The sequence below is a fragment of the Triturus cristatus genome, chromosome 3_1, assembly GCF_964204655.1.
Source record: "Triturus cristatus chromosome 3_1, aTriCri1.1, whole genome shotgun sequence".
NCBI lineage: Eukaryota > Metazoa > Chordata > Amphibia > Caudata > Salamandridae > Triturus > Triturus cristatus.
Window position 1 is genome coordinate 995,981,969 of NC_140583.1, and position 24,556 is coordinate 996,006,524.

At 46.9% G+C, this 24,556-nt stretch overlaps 1 protein-coding gene across 6 annotated transcripts in view; it reads left to right on the top strand.

The window, feature by feature from the left end:
- The window catches only part of FGR (FGR proto-oncogene, Src family tyrosine kinase), a 193,903-nt gene extending 171,467 nt beyond the window's left edge, over positions 1–22,436 (top strand). For 4 of the 6 annotated variants that reach the window (XM_085645682.1, XM_085645685.1, XM_085645684.1 and 1 more), the window contains 9 exons: positions 798–896; positions 2,618–2,721; positions 4,026–4,175; positions 8,571–8,735; positions 10,893–11,072; positions 11,875–11,951; positions 14,063–14,216; positions 15,220–15,351; positions 17,551–22,436. In XM_085645682.1, the coding sequence (XP_085501808.1) occupies positions 798–896; positions 2,618–2,721; positions 4,026–4,175; positions 8,571–8,735; positions 10,893–11,072; positions 11,875–11,951; positions 14,063–14,216; positions 15,220–15,351; positions 17,551–17,759 (1,270 nt within the window). In that variant the 3' untranslated portion in view covers positions 17,760–22,436. Of the gene's footprint in view, positions 1–797; positions 897–2,617; positions 2,722–4,025; positions 4,176–8,570; positions 8,736–9,773; positions 9,930–10,892; positions 11,073–11,874; positions 11,952–14,062; positions 14,217–15,219; positions 15,352–17,550 lie in introns of all 6 variants that reach the window. The other 2 variants (XM_085645686.1, XM_085645687.1) reach the window with 1 other exon arrangement.
- The last annotated feature ends 2,120 nt before the right edge of the window (positions 22,437–24,556 follow it).

Here is a 24,556-nt window from a genome sequence, read left to right on the forward strand (position 1 = left end):
CAGCAGGGCGGGTGGTAGGCCATTGCAAGGCGGGTGTCAGGCTGCAGTAGGGTGGGTGATAGGCTGATGTAAGGCGGGTGACAGGCTGCAGCAGGGCGGGTGGTAGGCTGTTGTAAAACGGATGACAGGCTGCAGCAGCGCATGTGGTAGGCTGTTGCCATGGTTGGTGACAGGCAACAGAAGGGCGGGTGGTAGGCTGTTGCAAGGCTGGTGAGAGGCTGTAGCAGGGCGTGTAGCAGGCTATCGCAAGGCAGGTGACAGGCTGCAGCAGGGCAGGAGGTAGGCTGTTGTAAAACGGATGACAGGCTGCAGCAGGGCGGGTGGTAGGCTGTTGCAAGGTAGGTGACTGGCTGCAGAAGGGCGGGTGGTAGTCTGTTGGTAAATGGATGACTGGCTGTTGCAAGGCAGGTGGCAGGCTGCAGAAGGGCGGGTGGTAGGCTGTTCAAGGCGGGTGATAGGATGCAGCAGGGCGGGTGGTAGGCTGTTGTAAAGTGGGTGATAGGCTGTAGTAGGGGTATGGGCCAGCTGCAGGAGCCTATCAGCAGAGTTGTCTGATCAGCTGCAGCAATGCCTGATGATAGTTTGTAGAAGGGCACACTTACTTGCCACAACAGGGGATGATGACAGTGTGTAGTAGTGCCCGCTGATGTGCTCCAGCCACGGGTACGGGCACACAGTGGAGGAAATGCTAATAGCAATTGCAGGGCCTACTGATGGGGTGCCAAGGTGCGCTGGCGGGCACTAGGGTGGACTGACACTCCTAAGACTGACTCCTTTCTTTCTCTTGTCCTCTGCAGAGAAGGAGATTGGTGGGAGGCTCGGTCGCTGACCTCTGGGGCCACAGGATACATTCCCAGCAACTATGTGGCCCCTGTAGATTCCATTCAAGCGGAAGAGTGAGTACCTGTCTCGTGTAACGGCATTGGCAAATAGCTGTTGTAGGGTGGGACTGGGTTGGGATGGGTAGGCAGCAGTCGGATTGGTTGAGTATTGGAAGCAAGCGGTTTGAGTACTGAATGCACGGGCGACCGCGTTCCCTGAGTTCTGTCTTCCATTGGTTGAGTCCTGTCATGCGAGGTTTGATTTGTGGAGTGCATTGATCTTAGGTAGGCTTGGGACAGGAAGTGTGATTGGTTGAGTACTGTGTGGTGGATGCGGTTTTCTTGAGCTCTTTGTGGTGGGTATTGGAGCAGTCGAGTCAAGAGAAGTGCTTAATTAGCATAAAACAGTACCGGGGTCCAGAATTTTTATTTGCAGCCAGCTGCCGGTGCAGCCCAATGGGTGGGGATGGAGTAAATTGAGCACTTTAGGCGATGACGCTATTGGTAAGAAGAATGCATCTGTTGAGTGCTGACAAATGTTAGGAACAGTTTATGGAACAGGCCTGTCTAAGATAACAGTGAGCCCAAACCCTTGAATGACGACGACCTTGGGAAGAAGAGAATGCACGGGGTGTGCTAAAAGGCAGTTCAGGGCCGGCCTAACACCCTCAGTAGGAGCTTCCAGTTTACAGGTGGGACTGTGAAACTATGCAGGACTGGAACCAGGATTTTAGTAATTAAATTGTAGTGTGCCCTGTTGCAGAACATATAGAGTGCTTCAGACTGCTAAGGAGGCCACAACGCGGTGTCCTGGTAAGCCCTTACAAAGGGCATGCTGAAAAGTTTGTGGCTGTAGTTCGACCTCTACAGAGGGTATCGGGGAGATGCATGAGACATGATACACCTATGGCTCGATTAACTGGTGTATGTGCATAAGCTGAAGCCATAACTGTGGACCAGCAGCATAGGCAGATCAGGTCATCATTGGAAGGTTTGTTTGCTGAGGTGGTATATAGACATGGAAGATAGATGGGTTTGTGAGGCTCTGTAACATATTACTCTTTGATTCTTTTAGTTCTGGAGGAACGCTGATGACTAAGGCATAGATGTGACTTTGAATATTGTGGAATATTCTGATTGCTAGTGAGTTGAGATAGGAGGTCTGTCGGCACCGTTTTTTGTTGGGTGGCGTGTGAGATGGGTTGAGTGATTTGTGCTGCAAACAGTGCTTCTGTGAGTACTGAAGCAGTGTGAAATGGAATTTGAGTTGTCCTGAATGCAGATCAGTGCTGTATGAGTGGTCTCCTTTCTGTGAGTCTCCCTTGTTCTCAATTTCATTCTCTCACTTTCTCATGTTTTCTTTTTCCTTTTTTTTTATCTATGATCCTCACTGTTCCATGCACTCTCAATTCCTCTTACATTCAATTCATTTTTCCTGCTCTCACTTATATTTTCTTTTCTTTGTCTCATATTTATTTCTCTCTGTCGGCCTGTCTCTCACTGCCTCTCTGTCCGACTCCTCTTCCTATCCAAGAAGCTCTTCACATCTTCCACTTCTACTTCTCGTTCTTCCTTCTTTCTTGCTGCATCTCACTCTCCTTCTACATACCCCTTTCTTTCACTCTTCCTATTACACCATGGCTCTTACTCCCTTGGCCTCATTTTCTTGTCTCTCCCACTCCTCCAATTTTTTGCTGCCTCTTTTAATCCCCTCTTTCCTTCTTTTCCCCTCTCTCACTCACACTCTTCCTTGTTCTCTCAGTCTTAAAATCTCTGTCTGACTCAATTCCCAATAGGTGGTACTTTGGGAAGCTTGGCAGGAAAGACACAGAGAGACAACTTCTCTGTCACGGGAACCCACGAGGAACCTTCCTTGTACGAGAGAGCGAGACCACCAAAGGTAGGAGTTCCCTTCCCACTCAGAGATGGTAGATGCTGTCATGGTTGCAAACCCCTCGCCCTGTGTGCTGGACCTGTCTCAGGAAGCCCCTAGCCAGCATGAGGTTCGTGCATATCAGTTTTTCAGACACTCGCCAGCCCCAGTCTTTGACAGTCATTTCGCATCTCCTTAGGGTTTGTTTTTGATGGTGTTTCCCTGACCCTGTTGTATGATGTTCCCTCACAAGTCTCACAGCAGCTTGTATTTGAGAGTTTCGGTCCATCCCATATGTTTGTGGATCTCTCCATCACATGGCATCTCACGGCAATGTATGGTCTCTTCCCTTCTTTTGTGCTTGATGGTTTCTTCATCTCCTGAAAGACCGTATTTGACTGTTGCTCCCTGATACTTTTGTGTGACAGTCACTCCCATTTCCTTCCTATATATATTCAGTTGTTCCTCCGCATCCGTATCTTTTGGTGGTCTCTCCACATGTCCAGTTGTCTGTGGTGTCTCCATGTGCTTGACTGTTTCTCCATATCTCTTTCAGACCTGTATTTTTTATGGTCTCTTCTCGTCCTCTGTATTTGACACTACCTCTCAGTTCCTAATGGTCGCTGTTTGACTGGTCCCATACCCCATGTGTTTGCCAGTCTCACCCCTCTCTACTATGCTGTGTTTCGTAGCACCCTTGTTGGAGTTGTCTGTATTTTATGCCTCATGGTCTTTATTTATGGTCTCTGCGTTGTATTTGACTATGTCTCCCTGTCTATGTACTTGACAGTCTCATCTCATCTGCTGCAGGTTTCCTGTTGGTTTGTATTTGATGGTTACTCCCCAATCCAATTACTGAGCTCTCCCACCTCCAGCTAGTCATTATTTACGTCTCTCATCACCCCTTGTGTTTGTCTGCCCCCCACCCCCATCTCGTGATGGTCTATATTAGATGGTCTCTCCCTACCCATTGTTTGTCAGTCTCCTTTAAAACCTGGTGCTTTGTATTTTATGGTTCTTTCCTTGTGGTTGTGTGTACTTGCGTCCACTAAAGCCTGTATTTTTTGGTCTCTCCCTTGTGTGACTTTTTTTTCCAAGTCCTCTTGTTGGATGGTCCCACCTCATCTCTGGCAGTCTCCTGCCAGTCTGTAGTTGATGGGTTTTCCCTTCCCAAGGTTTGCTGAGCTCCTCAATCTATACCTGTCTCTGCTTGATGTCTCTCCCCATCGCTTGTGTTTGCCAGTCACTCCCCATCTGCAGCTAGTCTATACTTCATGGTCACATAGGCCCCTGTGATTGACAGTCTGTCTTCTCTCTGTCTCTTTACACAGGTGCCTACTCCCTCTCTATCCGAGACTGGGACGATGTGAAAGGAGACCACGTGAAGCATTACAAGATCCGGAAGTTGGACAGCGGAGGCTATTACATCACCACCAGAGCCCAGTTTGACACTGTCCAAGAATTGGTTCAACACTACACAGGTAGCACATGTAGCTTCTTGGAAGTGTAAGGGGTATGATGGAGGCCCCGGCTCTAAAGCCGATATAGCGACAGAGCTTGGGCCATAGTTTGTCACATTGGCCCAAAATATAAGCCTAAACATTTATTGTAAATATGTTATCGACTTTGAAAAAATCTCCAAGACAGAAGTGCATTTACTGGTATTAACTCTACAGTGACAGTATTTCGGGGTCAATATTATGGTTAAGATAGATATGTAGGACTAGCTTGGACATTGTAACTCGTTTGTTAAGCAGGGTCTGGCATGCGACCAATATGGCTGACTCTTCTTCCACCCTATCACTCTTTTAGAGGTACTCAACCATCACTTGCCTGAAAGGTGCACCCACAGTCACACCAAGATGGTAACAAATCTATATGCCAGTAAATATGTATTACACCCATGCAAGCTCCAACCATTTCGCAGGCTTTTTTTGGACCTTCAGCGAGGATTTTGATTGGTTAAGAATATACATGAGGCTGATTTTGAGCCCTATTCCTCTGAACTGGATATAATTATACCCAACTCTCCAAAAAACATTACTACTGTCCCACTGTAGAAACGGCATAACTTATTCCAACACTGCCAGAAACAGAAAAGAATGCTGCAAATGAAAAATGCATTCTAGATTGATAAATACCCTAGCCTGCACGCATTCTCAGAAACCAGTTTTTTAAACTTTCACGTTAGCCCAACTCACCCAAGGATCACAATCATGAAATGGATAAAAGTGATCCAGCAAAATTCCAGAGAAATGATACATGTAGCCCCACATCTCTTTAAAATGACTAAAGATGATGACTGATCTCCTTGATATGTTATGTAGCTCTATATTGTGTACAGTCATTCCTTTAAATGTCAGCTTGGCGCTCTTGGTTTAGTGTCTCTGTGATGAGTAAGCCCGTCCATTCGACTGTGGTCTTTGATGCTGCATGCAAGATCTCCATTGGTCGGGTGTGTATTCTGTGCCTACCATTAAGGCTTAGTTGGCAGTCATGCTTCCTTGCTCTCATTCCCCGTGAGCACCCTGTCCATCTGTCTGCTTCCTTTGGTTGCGAGTTATCACCGTGGACTATCTCCAAGACCTGTCTTGTCTTGCAGTGTACTACAAATGTGTGCCAGTGTGTGGAAATGAAGAATGCATTTTGTTACTGTGGGTTTTTCATTGAGTGTGTATTGTACAACAATGTCCGATTGGTACATTCAACGATGTGTAGTTTTATGTTAGATAAAGATCTATCCAGGTGGTATGTGTGTATGTGGCATTTCTATAGCATCAACCTAGTCACCTAGCCAGAAGGCAACGAAGCGCTGTACAGGATCAAAGACGAGCATAAAGTAAACGAGTGATAGCAGAGGTATCTGGTGTGTGCACTGTTAATGCATTTTGATGTAGTGCCTTGAAACGCAAACTGCGTCCTAGGATGGGACCCCTTGAAAGGCAAATTCACTAGCAGATGACTGTGATTCGGACACTGGCAGTAACTTGAGAAAATAGAAACATTTTAGGGTGTTAGAGATGAGGTAGAGAGATTATACATGTTTACATTTTGCTCTGTGTAGTTAGTCTAATTTATATGTCGTACAATGCCTTGTGTCATCCATGCCAGGGATAATGCATACCACACCTGAACAAAACCTTCCATCATAGTGCAGAGAAGAAAACGGATCCTTCTGGCTTAGCATAGCATGCAGAGAACATGACACATTTGTGACCGGCACGTGCCTTCCCTTTCCAACATTAAACCTTCAGCAGTGCCTACACCGTAATTATTTATATATATATAATCTACTGGCGGTCGCCAGTAGATAGTTATAGTTAGGACCGTGTTTCCATAGGAAATCCGCAACATTCTATTTGGAATAACTTTGGCTCCGATTGACGAATCCTTGCGAAATTTTCAAAATAGGTGGTGCGCTCCGCTCCTTCCCTGAAAGTCTCGGGGGGGGGGGGGGGATTCGTCAAGCGGGGGCTGAGAAAAAGGGGGGTCCCAAAACGCGTTTTCCCCATGCATTTTTCCATAGGACCTTTAGTCCAAGCTACAGCCCGAACGGCTGAACAGAATTACTTGAAATTTGGCAGAGAGGTAGTCCTCAGTTCAGGGATGTGCCTTTTGCAGGTCTTGTGTAAATCTGTTCATTAGTTCCTGAGAAAATTGCAGTTAAAAGCATATATATATCTATAAGCGCGCACCGTGCGCGTACGGTAAGCATACCGTGCGCGCACGGTGACGTGCGCAATTCTGATTGGTTGTTAGATGTCAGTAAACATTCGAATCGGTCGAAATCAGGAAGTCTCGGCCGCCATTTTGTCTCTCGCAGTCCGTGTCAATGAAAAACAAAGGGGGAAAACGTGAGAAGGGGGCAGGATGGACAGGTCCTGACCCCCTAGCCTTTGTCAGGGGGTCACTGAAGGACCCCAAGGGTAAAAAAAAAAAAAAATTCTTTTTTGCGAAAAATCGCGGGGTGCGCGCACCGTACGCGCACGGCACGAACCACGCATCGTGGGCGCTTGGTGCGCACCAAGCACCCACAGCGCACGCACGGTGCATGAAGCGCACCGTGCGCGTACGGTACGCGCACGGTGAAAAGACTTTAAAAAAAAAAAATACATAACTTAGCATTTAAAAAACCGTACAAATTCACTGAAAAAACCATAGGTTTCACACACGTTATAGTTAGGAATTGGCATTTAAAAAACCTTGCAAATTCACTTAAAAAACCATAGGTTTCACACATGTTATAGTTAGCTGGACATTTCACTCGTGAAAAACCATTGAAATTCCCCCGTTATAGTTAGTGCAGGCAACTATAACTCACGCGACCGCAATCCTCTGCTTACCGACGTCCGATATTACATCACTGATGACATATGTGTCTTTCTGAAAAAAAAATATTTGTAATATATGTATAGCTAAAAATTAATGGAAGAAGACATGGGTAAATAAGTGTCTAAATACAGTGATGTAATATCTGACGTCATCACCAGAGGATTGCGGTCGCGTGAGTTATAGTTGCCTGCACTAACTATAACGGGGGAATTTCAATGGTTTTTCACGAGTGAAATGTCCAGCTAACTATAACATGTGTGAAACCTATGGTTTTTTAAGTGAAAATATATATATATATATATATATGATGCACATGGGGAAATTGGGCAGTCTGATGCAAAAGGTTATGGACCTCCAATGCAGGTTTAGGAGGACGGGATCTGGGTCATATTTTCAGGATAACCACTGACTATGTAAATCAGTTCGATTTAAGTTAATTGTAAGGGAAGTTACTTGATGTGGCTAGCTTGAAAATGGAGTATAGACCTGGCCTTTCCGGACATTCGATGAACAGCCCTTCACCAAGTAATGTGAAGTGTTAAGGAGAGGGGAACCCTAAGGAACAGAGGGAAAGGGAGAAAAGTAGCAAAAAAAACCATAATCTGATCACCACCCCCTGTATATATGTCTTCTCTCAGCATCCCCAATCGCAACACACCACTGTCCATTAGCTGCAGCATGTATACCCATTAGTACTCTTGTGTGCTATTGTGTTAGCATAGCATGCACTGCGAAACCTCTAGTGGCATGACCATTAAGTACAAGAGCCACTCAAACACAAGCCCATCACAAAATTGGCACAAGAAAAATAAAAGATGTGCACCTTTTGCTGACATTAGCTCAAGGTATACTCTGTCTCACTGCATCTAAAAGTCAAGGGCCCTCTTCGTAAAGCGTGTCCTGAGCAGGGTTTGTAAGGGCTCCACGTCAGGCAAACTTGTGTTTACTGGAGGGAGGATGGAGGTGTGGGTGCAATGTCTGGTCCTCTGTCAGGAAGCTAGCAGCACATCTGCTTTGCATGGGCTCTGGTTGTGCTTTGAATATGTGCTTAGCCTGTGTGAGTTTGACCCGGTGGAAAATCAGCCTATAGGGAAATGACAGGTTTGAACAGAGGTTGTTGTGGCAGAAGGACTAGTGCAGAGTACTTCTCATGTCTGGCATTGCTTTCCATGTGACAGTGTTTTCATGAGCCCTTCAGACATTTAAGCAGTACTTGCTGGGTAATATCTCCATAGATGCCAAGTGGTCAAAGGTCATGGTAGCAGTTAGTCAGTCCTGACTTCTTATCCATCAGTCTACCACGCTGGGACTTGTAGGCCCTTACATTTGACTCTACAAGTGCCAGACCAGTGTTGGCTAAAGAGGAGTGGCGGAATGTGTGATGGATGAGATGAAACGCTGTGACAGCTATGTAACTACCTATGGGCTGTTCCAATCTCATGGATTTTGTCTTTGAATCTAACTAGCCTTGCTTCTCCTCTTCCCTCTTTCTCTCTACCCTGTGTTGCCTGTCTTTTTGCATTTCCCTTCTGCGCTCCTTCCAGAGCGAGCCGCTGGGCTTTGCTGCCGCCTGGCAGTGCCATGCCACAAGGGGATGCCCAAGTTGGCAGACCTCTCTGTCAAAACCAAGGATGTGTGGGAGATACCCCGCGAGTCACTGCAGCTGATGAAGAAGCTGGGCAACGGGCAGTTCGGGGAAGTCTGGATGGGTAGGAGCATCCACGCCTCCTTCCGGGGCAGAGGCGTGCATGAGTAGAGGCATACAGGCTCTGATAGGGATGCAAAAGTTTCAACAAAGTTCCATCTGTCTGGTCTTTGTACACATGCATACCCCCGGTTTTCACTAGAACAAAATTGCTGCCATCATACTGCTGCGCCACACTGAGAACTCAGTTTGATAGCAATTTTACCCAATGCAGCATGAGGCCTCCACAGATTAAACTAGGTGAGTTTCTCAAACTTTTAATTGGCATCACCTCATTTATTTTCGGTAACTCACATTGAACGGAACCTACACACAACTGGTAACTAGCCCATGTCATGGAACTTACTTACAGCCAGCCCTTTACTTTCAGCAAACAGCACAAAGCATGCTGGGATCTTTAGGTCTATGTGTATAGTGGCAATGTGCAACTTGAAATCTCAGCATGCTGAGTGGGATTGGCTCAGTCCTGACAACATGCTAATATGGAGTCATGTCCTAACCCTAGATTGAGCTCATGATGCCTTATGCAAATACCCTCTTCCCAAAAAGCGAGAAGGATTCCCAGCTTTCTTTTGCTTTGGTTATTCTCCCCCATACAGATGCTTTGTCGACACCTGACTGTGGACAATGGGCATTCGCATCTTCCTATTTAGCATTTTTCTCTGCGGATAAACTCCATCAAGCTTCTAAGTATCAATCCAAGTACTCCTGAGGCTCATATGATTTCAATTTATCAATTCGCAAACATTCAAATTTTAATATATTTAATGGTAATTTCCAGGACACAACACACATCTTTGTCTGGTTGTGCTAGGCCTTCCTTTCTGGAGCCACAAATTAAAACTAGCTGAAGAAACAGAGTTCTGCCAAATTGTACCAGAAAGGACTTTCTGATCTAGAGAGATAGAATTGAGTGGAACGGAGTATTGCCCAATCAGAGCCCGGAATGTCCTTCTCTGCCCCGGTGTAAGTGCATGTTCATTTCATTCCATTGTCCCTCCTTCCTCTCCATTCCATCCCGTTCATCCCACCCTCCATGCAGAATTCAATGACGGCCTGTGTCATCTACTAACCAAGCCATGCAACAACCTGAGACCTCAGACCCTGGGGCTGTCGAAGGACGCCTGGGAGATCAGCCGCAACTCCATCAGCCTGGACAAAAAGCTGGGCCAGGGGTGTTTCGGAGACGTGTGGATGGGTAAGGTGGCAGAAGGGGAATAGTAAGACCAGGGCATCTATCCTCTAAAGAGAATAGCACCACTGCCAAAGCTTGTCAGTGGCACCATGTCAGATATGAGATGTTCGGCTAGTCTTAAATTTCAGATTGACAGCGCTATGCCTGCTGGAACTTGACTCCTCCGTTTCCTAGCGGTAGGATAACTCTAATAATACTTGCATGCAGAGAGATAGTGAGTTACGGAACTGCCAAATATCTCACATATGACATGGTACAACTTGGGGGTTCTGCTCTAGAGTCCTCCCAACTCTTAGGGCTCTGGAACCCCAAAGTAGAGGTATCTAGTGTGCAAGGGTCCACTATAGAATAGAGTTCCCCATTGGGTGGGTATAGATTTCACAAGAGGATGATCGGACTTTATGTCAGAGTTCAGTGTTGGATGGGATTAAGTTCACTGTGGGAATTGAAGCTTTGATTATGGAGTGGGAGGAGTTCACTCGGAACCAAAGGGGTTAATTGTAGGATGTGGGGGGGTATATGTACGGTGGGAAGTGGTCTCTGGAAAATGTTAGGGGTCCCCTGCACGGTTGGAAGGCTTCATGAAGCATGGGAGGAATTCCCTGTAGGGTCCAGAGAGTTCTCTGTTGGGTGGGACTGGTTTTGGCCATTATTTAAGAAATACTACTGCCATTGGGGTATATTTTTTGTGCACCCGTACGGCAGAATTGAGGGTGCACTAGTAGCCTCAATATTGGAACACTACTTTATGGTTAGTGTGCAGATCTATTGTTGAATGGTTCTTGAAAAGAAGGGAATACTGTCCTTGCAAGACAAATTCCTAGCAGATGTGGGGTCCCAGCATTAATAGTTATGGGGTTATCCAAGTCTTAAGAGGTTACCATCATTACGTGGAGGGGATGACCTCAGTAGGTAAGAGGGATCCAGGTCCTGGGCAAGTCACTGATGCTAATTTCTCATCTCTAGGAACATGGAACGGGACTACCAAGGTGGCCGTGAAGACCCTAAAGACAGGCACCATGTCACCAGAGGCCTTCCTGGAAGAGGCTCAGATTATGAAGAGGCTGCGACATGACAAGTTGGTCCAACTCTATGCTGTTGTGTCTGAGGAACCCATCTATATCGTCACTGAGTTCATGGGCCAAGGTATGGCTATTGCAGGAAGGCTGTAGGGCCATATCTTAAAGAGAGACAGACAGACAGACGGAAGTAGCAGTATGTGACTGGCAACTTGTGGAGGTATGAGTTGGGATGTTACCTAGCCAGTAAAGTGCCACGTAGCTGGTCATCATTTCATTGGTACTTTCTTTTATAGATGGTGAGTGGTCTAGAAGGGAATCGGAATGCTCCTAGTTTCAATTAAGCTTAGTTTACAATTGCACTCTTTGGGGTTCAAATGGTATAAATATGCCCCCTTTCCGAAGCAAATTTGAAAGAAGTATTTGGTAGATTTAGTACATTTGAGGATGAGCCCTGCTGGGTGTGGCTAACCAAGAGAAACAAAGGTGATTGGAATCTTCTTTTTGCTGGGAGCCATGCTCTGCAAATCCATGCCCATTGGGGTGCTGGGGATGGCCAGCCTACCCTGGACATGCAAACCTTGCGTGCAGGTAACTGGCAGTGGGTATCCGTGTGTGCTCAGAGATTTTGGTTTCTGAATCCTCGTTCAGTGAGCGTATGTGCTCAGAGATCAGAGGCTGGAAGTGGGAATCCTGAACTCAGAAGCTGGGAGCGGGAAAACCTTTGTGCTCAAAGGTCAACAGGGTGAATCCTTGAGTGCACTGAGACTAGCAGTGGAAATCCTTGTATGCTTAGAGGTTGGAAGTAGGAATCTGTGTGTTCTGGGTGTACAACTGAAGTGTACCTTAGGTGCACAAAGTATAATGAAATGTATTTCTGTTCAACATTCTGAAATTATTGTCTAACACCCTACCTTCTCACCTCACAGGGAGTTTGCTGGATTTCCTTAAAGACGGAGATGGGGGATTTCTGAAGCTGCCCCAACTGGTGGATATGGCAGCCCAGGTACCATCCTGAGGGAACTCTCATCTCCGTTTCTGGGCTATTTTCTTCCTTTACAGATATCTTCCTACCAGGACTCTGTTATTTACCCTTCAATGTTGCTTTCTGTCATAATGCCAGCATCCTCCTTATGATGAATTGCTCCCAAAACAATGCATTTATCCCCGTCTCGCACTCCCTGTCAAGTACTGTCTCCGTTTCAGTGCTGCTTTTTTCCTAACTGTGCCAGTATCTTCCAGCAGGTGGGCAATATCCCATCATCCCTGTACCGCTGCCACATCCCCTTTGTTGCATCTGCTCTTCCATTCCCCATGTTATTTCCACCCTCAAGCCCCATGTCGTTTCCGCACCTCCAGTGCTTCCACCGCCCTGAATTGCTTAAAAAAAAAATGTTTTGATGCATTTTTTTCCATTAGTTACAGCACCTACCAATTGACACAGACAGAGAGGCCAAAGGTTTTTAAAAGAAATTTGCGCCATGCTGCATATCATTGGGGAATGCGGTGCAGCATGGTTAAAAAACCTTAGCAAAGCCAATAGCTTCTAAAGGCGAGTCTTGTTGGTTTTGCCAATGCTTGCTTGTGTGATGGAAGCTGTTCATTTGAAATGTAAGTCTAGAATTCTAGTGTCTTTACATAGCCCAAGATCCCTGTTTAGATCCCACGTATCCGCGCCCATTCTAAGCAGACCCAGCCAATTGTGTCATATGCTTTCCCTGTGTCAGAAGAATAACATTGATCTTACTTTGTATTATGATGCCCTAGATATGTAAGCCCTTTTGTACTGTTGCATGCTTGTCTTCCACAAATCTGAATTTGTCAGGGTCCAGTATTGGAAGAGAATTCTTCCTGTTTGCTCATCAAAAACAATTGTAATCAGCTTTGCATTAAGCAATGCAACCAGCCTAAAATGGCCACCTTGAGTTCGATCGCTCCCCCACTGGTTAGGGTTGCAACCATCTTTGAACTGCTGGAGCACCGTCCTAGTCCCCGAATTGATTGATCAGTTCCATCAGTACCTTTCAATGAGATTGGGAGTGGTCTTAAAGAACACTGAAGTAAATCCATTAGGGCCCATGGTTTCAATCATTTTGATTCTAATTGCTAAGAGCACCCCCCCCCCCCTTTGTTGTTAAGGGTTCTGTTGCCCTGATATTTTTGTAACATCTCCCTCCACTCAGAACTCTAGCTGAATTGACCTCTGTGTCCCCTCATTATTGACAGAAGCTGAAGAGCTGTCTCTGAAACATGCCACCGAACAGGTAAGGTCACAACACTACTAACTCACTGTAGTTGCAGCAGCACGCAATACAGGTGGCATAACCAGTAATAAAAAAATCTAATATCTCTGAGCCAAAAGCTGTAGATTCTCTCCAGTCCCACAGAGGAGCGCGGATTTTCTCACCCGATTAAATACACCAAAAAGGGAAGTGCAAGAAGTGTGGGTCTGGTGCAGGTAGATATCAAACAAGAGCCTGTCGGATCAACAGTCCGCCAACCTCCACAACCTGTTTTGGATTCCTCGTGGTAAAGACCTTTTCGGATTCTAAAGAATACCTTCAGTTTGTTTGACCGATGTGTTTCTCATGCCACAATTTCATAGCCTGTGCTCGGTCTAAAACTTAATTCGTCCAGGAGAGGAAAGCCTGTTTGACCATGCAAATGCCCTGTGATTCCTCTACAGTTTAATTCAGATTTCCTCTTTGAAGCAACCAAATCTAGCAAGAACAGGAAGACTGTCTCTGGGAGGACTGATTCCAAGTCTCCTCTGCAGAGTCAAGTTCATCGGCCTACCTGCCCCTTAATCTAGGGTCTGTCAAGTACGGTCCATGATTAAAAGAATACCCAAGATAGGAAATCTTGTTTCCCAAAACAAATGTAATAGATATGTCACCAACTCCCAACCCCCACTCCATGTAACTCTCTGTCACATACAACACTCTATCTAATGCCATGTCCTCCACACCCTCTTCCTTTTGTTGCCTGGTTATCTAATATCACCCTCCTGCAGGGGGCGCTCCCTTTTCTCTAACTCCATTCCAGTTCCATCTTTGTAGCAGTCAGAAACTGGTGGCGCAGGTTCCACAGTCTCACATGCCTCTTTCCCTCAAACAGATCGCTGCGGGCATGGCCTACATTGAGCGCATGAACTACATCCACCGGGACCTGCGCGCTGCCAACATCCTGGTGGGAGATAACCTAGTGTGCAAGATCGCCGACTTTGGCCTGGCACGGCTTATTGAGGATAACGAGTACACTGCTCGTCAAGGTAAAGCTCTTCAACCCAGTGTCACCCCTTAAGTTCTTCACAGTGCTTGATACTTCCTTACTCGTCATACACTTGTTGGATGTAGACTCATCTCAAACTTCAATCACAGTCCCATGTCCTCTGTGCTGTCCTTCAGCAACCACAGCCCCATGACCTCTACTCTTACCTGCTCCCTTGGACCCTACTTATGTTTAATTGCTCTTTCACCTTTCAACCAGTCTCCTACCTCCCCAGCCTAGTCTTGTTTCCTATCCTTTGTCCTACAGCCTCCGTATCTTTCCTATCACTCCTCTATCACTCTGAGGCTTTTTGTTTACCCTTCAACACTCATTCACTCCTTCAACCCTCAATCCCTGTAAAGTATCTTCAGCTCAGTTTCACTCATCAATATGTCTCCCTGTCTCACACCACAACATCTGCTGAACACCCTCCGCACTCAAACACCATGTGATCCCCGTCAGCCTCTTCATTCTCCTCAGTACCATTCCACATCTTAGAGGCTGCCCTGTCCTCTCGGTGCCTCAGTACTTAAGGGCCTGATCTTCTGTTCTCTGCCTCTCTGGTAAGGGGGTTGCACTGACAAATCATGAAAATGCTGAAGCTTAGCAAGGCATAAAGCGCTGTTCTGAACAAAATCTAAATGCCAGTGAGCATCGCGGTGTGATGGCGTTTTTACTACCTACTAGGCTGTCTTATTCTTCACCAACTTTTTACCCTGATCCCAGCGCTACCTATGCATAAGGTAGCGCTGGGATCAGGGTAAAAAGCGTCTTCTTTACCTCAGTCCTCCCAGTGGCGCCTTGTCCATACTCATGAAGATGGGGGCGGCTGTGAGTCTCTCTGACTGCCTTCAGGGCAGCTGCAGAGGCTTTGAAGGAGTTATTTATGTGGCATCCTGGTGGTACCGTACACTCACAAGACCAAGGATAAGGCTGAACTTCCCTAGGAGTGGTCAGTGTGCACGCTTACAGTGACCAAGACTCTTTCTGTCTTTGCCTTTCAGGTGCTAAATTTCCCATTAAATGGACCGCTCCAGAGGCAGCGCTGTATGGAAAATTCACCATCAAGTCGGATGTGTGGTCTTTCGGCATTCTTCTTACAGAGCTAGTCACAAAGGGACGGGTGCCTTATCCAGGTAAGGGCCATAATGGGAAATCTCTGTGGGCAACTGGGCTCCAAAGAGGCAAATCACGTCAGCGGAAGGACATGACGGAGAGGTGTGCCTTACCCGGATAAGAACCATCAAAGAAGTGCTAATGTGCATGAGGAGGAACCTAGCCCAGGCAGGGAAAGTAAATGGAAAAATCTCTGGAAGGGTCCTTCAGATGTCCACTTGTTGTCGTATCCAAGTAAAAACAGAGAAGGAAGGCAAATAGGGAGCGCAGCTTCATCATCAAGGGAGAGTGTCTGGGCACTAGTGTTACTGGTGTAAACATCACCTGCGGACAGCTGGAGCTGGAGCGACCCCCGGGTGAGGATCTCAGGGGAGGGATCCACAGATAAGGATCCTGGAATATGTTACAAACCATCAGGGTAGACATCTGATTGACCCTTTATTGCTGCAGGAAAAAGAGACCAATGGAAAGTCAGGTAGAATTAAACTCTTACCCAGGTGAGACTCCTCAAGAATGAAATGGTACGGTTTCAGTGCCCTGGTATGGGGGTGGGTAAGAGGGGCCATTGTGAGCCCAGCGCTCTTCCTATGAGATGCAAAGAGAAGGGACAATGTTGTCTCTCAGCAGAGGTTGCGCAGAGGACAGTCTATAAACTGGGCTTTATTTCCCAAAGAAAAGCAAATCCGTAATGAGGTGACTTGCCTTTTTGCTACTGGACCTGCACTTGTGAACCATGCTTTGCGTTCCATTGCATAGCACCCCTTGTCTGCGCATGTGTTTTTACAGAGGGTTTTTAACTTCCATGCATTTACTTGTGGCAGTGGAAATGATAGGACCTTTGTATTATCCGATACATTTTGTTCCCGCCAAACAAAGCTCATCTCCTTTCCAACCCACCTCATGATAAGTCTCTTGGAAAAAAATAATTATAAAAATCCCATAATAGGATAATGAAAACTCGGGACAGAAAGCAAGGGTCAACGAAGCACTGATAAACCGCTCTGACAGCAAGAAGAAAGCACATCAAAATGAGTCACAAAAATTATGAATTAAATGCAAGAGACGTAAAAAAAGAACCCATGTAGTCAATCGCAAGTAAAGCATAACCGCTGTGATATTTACCACACCCGATAAAGACCTATACGAATCCAAGGGTGGAGTATTAGTTGTGCGGTAAATACATCCTATATCGAATTTAGTTAGCTAGAATGGGGTATAATGTGCTGAATCAATGGTTGCCTCGCCGATCACTGCAGGTTTCAAATTCTTTGATATTTTTTTCAGATTTTCTTGCAAAGTTTTTCTGGCAAAATATGTTAGTGGAGGAAACAGAGATGGTACTGTAATCTCTGCTCTCAGAATTCCGATCCATTACCAAAATATTGGGCATTCACCCCCACAAAATGTAATTGTAAGATGTCTCGGATAAATTACCTTGCTACCGAAAAACACTCCAACCTTTCACAATACTGGGGGCTTTCAATTAGCTACATTCGATTTGCAACCTAACAATTTTAGAATTCTTATTCTTTTGCAAAGGCCACTTAATTTATCATTCAAATCAGAAACTTTGAAACAAACATTTATACAAACAAAACTGGCAGTTATTCCAATGACTTTGAAACTCTGTTCATCCTGCACTGTGATTTCATACATAGATTTTATTTTCAATGTTTGTGGAGGCTTAGAATTAACGTACGTATTTTAAAATATTTCACTCCGGAGTCAATGTGTCCCCTAATAATGCTGGTTCCTAATCCTTAGTTAAAAGGCTGTACTGTTTGTCATTCAGGAAAAGTAATAAAAACACTCCGGCAAATCACTGCTGAAATAGCAAACCATTTTTAAACCTAAAAGGAGAGGGAAAATGTGTTTGGGCTCCAGAGTGCCTGTAGCCTCCACCCAGTTTATTACAGACCCAGTCAATCAAGATGTGGCTTCACGGTCACCCATCAAGCTAAAGAGACAGGCTCACCACAGAACCAGCCAGCACTCACTACCTTTTAGCTTTTGTCCTACCACCGCACTCTCAGCACAACTCAAAACCTCATGTACATCTCCTCTAGCAGCCTGCCTGAAGTGATTGACCCTGGGCAGGGCACCTGTGCCTGAGGAGTGGGGGGACTTTTCAGAAAGGGGGTTGTTATAGGTGGGTTGGGTGAGGCACAGTCGAGCTGCTCAGAACACCTTTCACTCGTTTTTTTTTTCAACTTTTTCAGGGATGAACAACCGTGAGGTGTTGGAGCAGGTGGAGCGAGGGTACCGCATGCCGTGCCCCAGCGGCTGCCCCTCCTCGCTGCACGAGCTGATGGTCCAGTGCTGGAGGAAAGACCCAGAGGAGCGGCACACCTTCGAATACCTCCAGTCCTTCCTGGAGGACTACTTCACAGCCACAGAGCCCCAGTACCAGCCGGGGGAGGATCTGTGATGGGGACCACAAACTCCTCTGGAGTCCCCCAAGAGGAGATCCTGCAAATCACACCAGAAGCCCCTCCGGATTCTTCAATGTGCTCTTCTTTTATTTTTTAGTACTTTTAAAAAAAAAAGATTGTCTGGTGGATGGACCCTGAGGCCTCCCAGCAAAATGCAAGAGGAATTTGGGCAGTTGGCCTCAGCAAGGAAAAATTGCAACTAATTTATGACATATATAAGAAACTTCTCTTTGGAATGCATTTAAACGGAGCCTTCCGTGAACTGGATCTGCAACCAGGGAAGCAACCTGCAACTTGCCATGCCCTCTTTACCCTTCTTCCCTCATCTGTCTCTCTTCTCGGCTCTCTTCCTCCCCTCTACCTCCAGTTTGTAATGCCAAACGATGTTAGTGTTATAGGGAGATGATAATGGATAAATTATCCAATGAAAAAGCAGGTTAGAACATTCCTCACAACCTTCTGAACAACAGAGTCACCAGCTCACGGCCTATCACATATTTCACCCCAAAACCAAGGCACAAGCAGAATTTGTGGGTATTTAATTTTTTCACAGAGGAACACCCAATTTTTAGCGTGAGTGTGCTTCTAGAATTGTGTCTTAAATCAATCAACAGACAGCGTCACTTTAGTTTGGAAGGGGGTAATGAATTGCTTTGTCTTTTCTGGTATAGGTGTTAAGAGGACGTGGGCTCTTTGACTAACAGCCCCTTCTCCCCCGAACTTAAGACAGATTTCGATGTTGGCACAATCTACATTGACCATTAAATTCGCTGGTCTTCATTGGCTTCCTCGTTTTGAAGTTATGCTTCTAGAAAACAGGTTAAATGTTAAAACGTGAGGCTGCACCCAAAGGTTATGTTGCTAAAATAGCGCAGTGGTTTAAGACACGTGCACCAATGGTGTGTCTGTAACCTAGAAGTCACAAGTTGAAATCCTGGCAGAGCATAGTCGAATTTTTAGGGGTTGCTGAAATGAGTACCATGGAGCCCCGATGCCTGTTTTCAAAAAGCCTAGGTATTTGTTTTTTAATTAAACATTAATCCTTCTCAAACCCCATCATAATCTGATGACCGGATATTCAGTCGAAATAACTTAAGTACATTTCAATTCCGCTTCTACAGGCTGCATTACTTTAAGTTCCCTTTGTAACCTTGCTGTTCGCATTACCCGAGCCTGGAACCCACCCAGCCCCTTTGAGCATGCCCATGCCTGTCCGCCGCGCCACAGTGTACGTCTGCCTGTGCCTCGCACATTATCACATTTCAAACCTATCGTCCGCGGCACTGGCACCTTTGCCATCAATCTACCCAACCACCCTCTCCGCTCCCCTTCTCCAAACCCCAGCCTGTGCCCATCCTCTCCTCTTTTTTTTGCTTTTCCTAATTCCGTTTTTTTTTTTGTAATATATGGGTGGCCTCACACCTCGGCGAGGCCTCCACCCCAAACCTCTTCCAGATGTTGGCAAGGAAATGTTCAGAGAAGCCATATTTCCAGGCTGCTGCTCCTACACCCCCTCCCAGCGTTCTACAGTGAAGGGAATACAAGAGGGCTGCGAGCCGCGAGCGCCTGGGGCTAGGGCTGCGAGAGAGCAGGGAGCAGAGGACTGTGGGAAGCGCACGTGACTGCAGAGCCGAGGCCTGTTACGCATGCCAGGAGGAGGGCGCGGGAGACTCCGTCCACGCGACGACAGTTACGAGGGCTGAACCGGTACCTGTTATGGTATCTGGCTGCAGCTACGGATCCGTGTGTTTAAAAACCTAAAAAAAAATCCTTTCTCGGTTGGATGCTGTGTAGATCCGGACAGTGTTGGGGGCTGTTTCTTGCAGTCAGTCATATCCTTTCAGACCCCACAAAGGGATTAGCACAAAAACCCGACCCTCTTTTTCTAATGTAATGATGTCTAAATGTTAGGAGAGGAGGGCACACACGGAAAAGGTTTCTACTTTGACAGGATAGATGTGGTTGACCTGAGGGTTGGGTGGCAGGGAGGGGAGTATTTCTCTTAGGAAAAACATATTGGCACAGATGTCCACAGGGTCGGGATCCTGCAGGGCTTTTCCTAGAGTCTTACTTCTCTTCTAAAGTTCTCACACCTCCTGGCCTGGTCACGCTCGTGTTTGCCTCCCATAAAACCCGTTGTTTCTATATTTTCACAAGAGTGAGCCTGTCCTGACGCGGCTTATCAGGTGCGTAATGGAGACCATACCCTTCAAGCCCCCCTCTTTTGGTTTGTCTCCCACTCCTTGATCTCATCTCCACCCTCAAGTCGCCCTCCAACAAGAAGAATTCATCCCACAGGCCATGAAAGCCTTACGCACACCCCATAACATCTTTTATGCCCCTTGTTTTCAATGTGTTTCCGCTCCAGATCCCCTAATTGGAAACCTAGAAGGTTGAGCGGTGTGACGTAGGCCCCTATTGACTCTGACATCAGTATTAGGATTGGCGGCCAGCCTCTGTATAGTTTTGGGTGCCCTCATGTCATTTTAAGAAGATGGTAGTGGGATCTCAATGCATAAACGCATAGCTGTCATAAGTATGGCCGCTCTTTAGGCAGGAGAGGTTAATTATGGAGTAGAGTTGCTGAAATTATGTGGCAAATTGCAAATTTTTCGGAGTAATGAAGCACATTTAGTGACAGTATTACTTTATTATTTTGTCATTTCCACCCATGTTACCACTGTTTTAGCAAAGGTTTCACAGCATTTGTAGCACTTTAACATTCAAATAGTTATAAGCTACTGAAAGGTGGCCAGTCAACTTCATTTATAGCAACTTTCGATCCGTTTGAACTAACAAAATTTCTTCTTGTTCAGATATGCAGTTTATGCAGCAGGTGATAGATTATATGGCAAATGCGGCAAAGTCATACCTATGCGAAAACCACTACGGACGCAGAATTGCATAATTCGCGTGGTCCGAACTTTAGGCTAGGCTCTCTCCTCCTATCTTCCCCACTCTCATATGCCATACACTGAGTGCTGCGGGTGGACAGGTGAACTTAGTCCCTGGGATAGATGGGGACAATCCTCTTTTCTGGGATGCCTCCTTTTTGCTTTGGAGGCAGCGCTGGTGGTGCCGCCAGCTGCACTCCCCAGCCTGCTCCCCCGCCTTCCTGCAGGTTAGTTGAAATCAATGTGCACATCTATGATTGCACTGTAACCTCATGTATTTTACATAATACTCAACTGTCCTTTTGTGTACATTATTTATAAATAGTCCCATTCCCCCACTCGAGCCACCTCACAGATTTGAGCCAATGGGGTGCGAGCCATAGCAAGTGTGAGAGAGACTTGTAAGGAGTGTGAAATGAAATGCAGTGTTTGTAAAGCACGAACAATTACCCGAGGGTGTCATGACGCTGGGGGCCGTCGGGAAGATTAAGCGAGCTATTGCCCAGAGTTACATGGTGCTGGGCTAACCTGCCTGACGGGGATCGAACCGTTAACCCCAGTGGTCCAGAGTGAGGTGCCCTGGCCGCTGCGCCGCACCTCTTGTGGTGCGGCGCCGCAACTCTGGGTGTGCACCATGACAAATGTGAAAAAACTCTTAATGAGTGTCAGCACGCACCATAGAGAGTCTAAGCAAACACTTTAGCGAGTGTGACTGAGACTTGTGATATGTATGGGTATGCACTGTAGTGAGTCAGAGTGAACACCATAATGAATGTATGCTAGCCCTATGAGTGTGAGTAATGCCATTATGATTAAGTGTCATAGTAAGTGAGGGATGATGCTGAAAACCATACTGAGTGTGATCAAGCACCAAAGTGAGTGAGGGTGAGAGCCATAGTTAGTAGCTAGCTAAAATCTAGGGTTGAGTTCACAGGAGGAGGGGAAAGCCAGCGTGAGTGAGTGTGGTGGGGTGCATGTGCCAACACAAAGGAGGAAGAGTGCAAGTATGAGTCCCCACAGAAGGCAAGTGTGAGGAACAATATACTGAATGTGACAGATTGAGATTGTACGTGAAGCATTCTTACTGTAAACATAGGTTAGTGTGAAAAACGATGCAAGTGTGATTGGCCATGCTGTGGCTTCAGTCATCCACACTGGGTAATTGTGAGGGTTGAGAATCATACTCAGCAAGAGAGAGGCGTACTTGGTGTGAAGGTGCATTTGAGATGCCTTTGTTGAGGGGAAGTGACTCAGCAAGTGGGTGTAGCTCCGCAGAGGTGGAGTGGCACCGGATGAATATGGGAACGTGGTTTTGGGTGCATATAAGAGTGACTGGGTGTATTTGGGAGAGTGGCTGGGAACTTGTGGGAGAATGATAGTGGGTATATATTTTAGAGTATCGGGAGACAGAAAATAGCAGGAGTGCATGGAAGATAGCATGTGGGTGCATGTGGGAGAGTGGCTGTGGATGGAACTGGAAGAGTGACTGGAGTGCATATGAGAGAGTGGCTCCGGGTGAGTGTGCAAGAGTCGCAGTGGATGGAACTGGAAGAGTGGCTGGAGTGTGTGTGAGAGTGGCACAGGATGAGAATGGGAGAGTGGCAGTGTCTGCGAATTGTAGCCATATAGGGTGCTCCCAGTTGGGTAGAGACAGGTGCAGATGGGTGAGTGACAGTACAGAAGGATAGAGGTCTTCCTCACCTCCTGAGACCACCCCTTCCTGACTGTTTTTTTTAAAATTCATTGTGTACATAAAGATGAATAAACTTTCAAATAAGACATCGAATGTTATCTTTCATCACTCGCCCCTCCGGGGCACTCCTTTCTCCTGTTCTCGCCCACATTTCAAGCTTTTTGCTGTTATTAGTCATTTGCAACATTAACGCTGCAGTAAGTGCGATTTTCTTGTGCTCTAGGAGACAGAGTGGGGAAGACTGAATAATCACTGGGCCTGGCACAGTGCCATGGCTTCTTTCCCAATGTCTGTCTGTACTCCGGGGTTGGCACTAGAAGAACGAGCCTGCCACTCAAAGGAAAGGCAGGGCGCAGAGGAGGGATACAGTCTCATTTCCACAGAGGGCGGAGAGACTGACATCAGCATAAGCACCCTTCACCGATATACCACCCATTGAGCACCCAAGAGTGGCACAGGGCCACAAAGATCATAGACCTACTGAGCTATTGTAGTTGCCAAAGTCTACAGAAACTGTCGCCAATGGGCACATGTTCTGTCACCTGTAGACCAGCTGACCTCATGGGAGAGACACAAGGGCACCGAGGCAGTCACCCCAGGGCACACAGCTGGTCACCTTTAGTCCTCCTGAGTTGATGTTATTGGTACGGGATACAGGGCTTGTCACTATCCGAGCCCATTCACTGGGACACTAGGACAAGCAGGGGCTGTTGGGCCTCAACCCTGGTGAGTGGGGTTGTTTGCATCTGGTGTTCTGGGGTCTGACCTACTATGGTTAGGCAAACTGGGCTAAGTACACCCCTTCTACGATTGACTCTCTGGGTAGCAAGGGTGAGAAGTCTGAGGATTCTCAAGGGGTAGTGGGGGAAGAAAGCCTCAGAACACAATGGTTAACCAAGAGACACAATAACTGAAACTGCAGTGCTTGACTTAGTAAAAAGAAAAGTATCTGATTAACACAGCAAAGCCAAATACTAGAAGCAGTATTGGGGGGGGTTCTGTTACATGGTTCTACAATGTACGCTACTAGTTCCGAGTCCGGTTTTACAGATCTCACAACAACGACAGCGACCTATTAGCAATGTAAAGTTCTTGGCAAGAATCGGGAACTGGTGCAAGCTCACAATTAGGCTTGGGCGAGCAGTGCTTCTGCTTGGAAACCTGGGGCTGCATTACACATGAGGCACACTGTCCCTTTTTGAGCCATGACGCGCTTTTAAATAGGTGTTCTGGGTACAAACCAGGACAGTGCACCCAACTATGATGAATCCAATTCCCTCAGCACAGCTGCAAACTCTTGCTATCTTGGGGGCAGTGAATTCACCGAGTTACCGAGCAGCTGCTTCGAAGCCGCTCCTCATTTTTCTGTGCAGGTGCAACCTGGCCGCACTTTAAAAGGGTTCACCAGGGCCTGACTGGGAACCAAAACCGGCCCTGGCAAAGTGCTCGGCTGACCCCCCCTCACCCCCGGGGTTGGGGTGTGCGGCCGAGCTCTTTGCCAGGGGCCGGTTTTCGGCCGATTTTGTTACAGGGCCGATTTTGTAGCATAGCTGCAAAATCGGCCCTGTAACAAAAGCGGCCCCCAGGGGCCCAAAACCGGCACCCATGCTTGCGGTGCACCGGGGGATTGCCCAGTGCCTGCTACGGCCAGTCCGGCCCTGGGGTTCACCCTTGCAGGCAGGTGTTGTGAGTGATTGCACTCTCCTGTAGGGGGTGTCTCTGGGGTTCATATGACCCCCTTTTACCGCTTGAGAGGGCTGCCCTCAGGGGATGTAGTTATAGTTCACCACCTTTTTGTGACGCACTTGTCAGTGCTCGTCCTAGGGACCTGTTTGCCTCTTTGCCTGTGCCCATAATATGGCGTGGGTGCAGAGGCAAAGTGATTCCCTCATTTGTATGGGGCCAAACCCCCATGCAAATGAGGGAATGCCCTCTAAATACAGCACTGGCCCTACATGTGCGTCGATCACACTCCCCAGAACCAAGTCCACTGTGCTGGGTCTTCCATTCTCTGTAAGCATGGCTGGGCTTCTCCTTCTGGCCAATCTATTCTCCTGCAGTGCCAGACACCCTCCTTCCATCTCTGATTAGGCAGGCAGGCTTATAGGTTTTAGGCAGACCCACAGCTCTCCAGCAAGTTGCACAGACTTCAGCTGATATCTCTCCCCTCTTCTGGGAGGCTGGATGTCAGACAGACATCATCTGC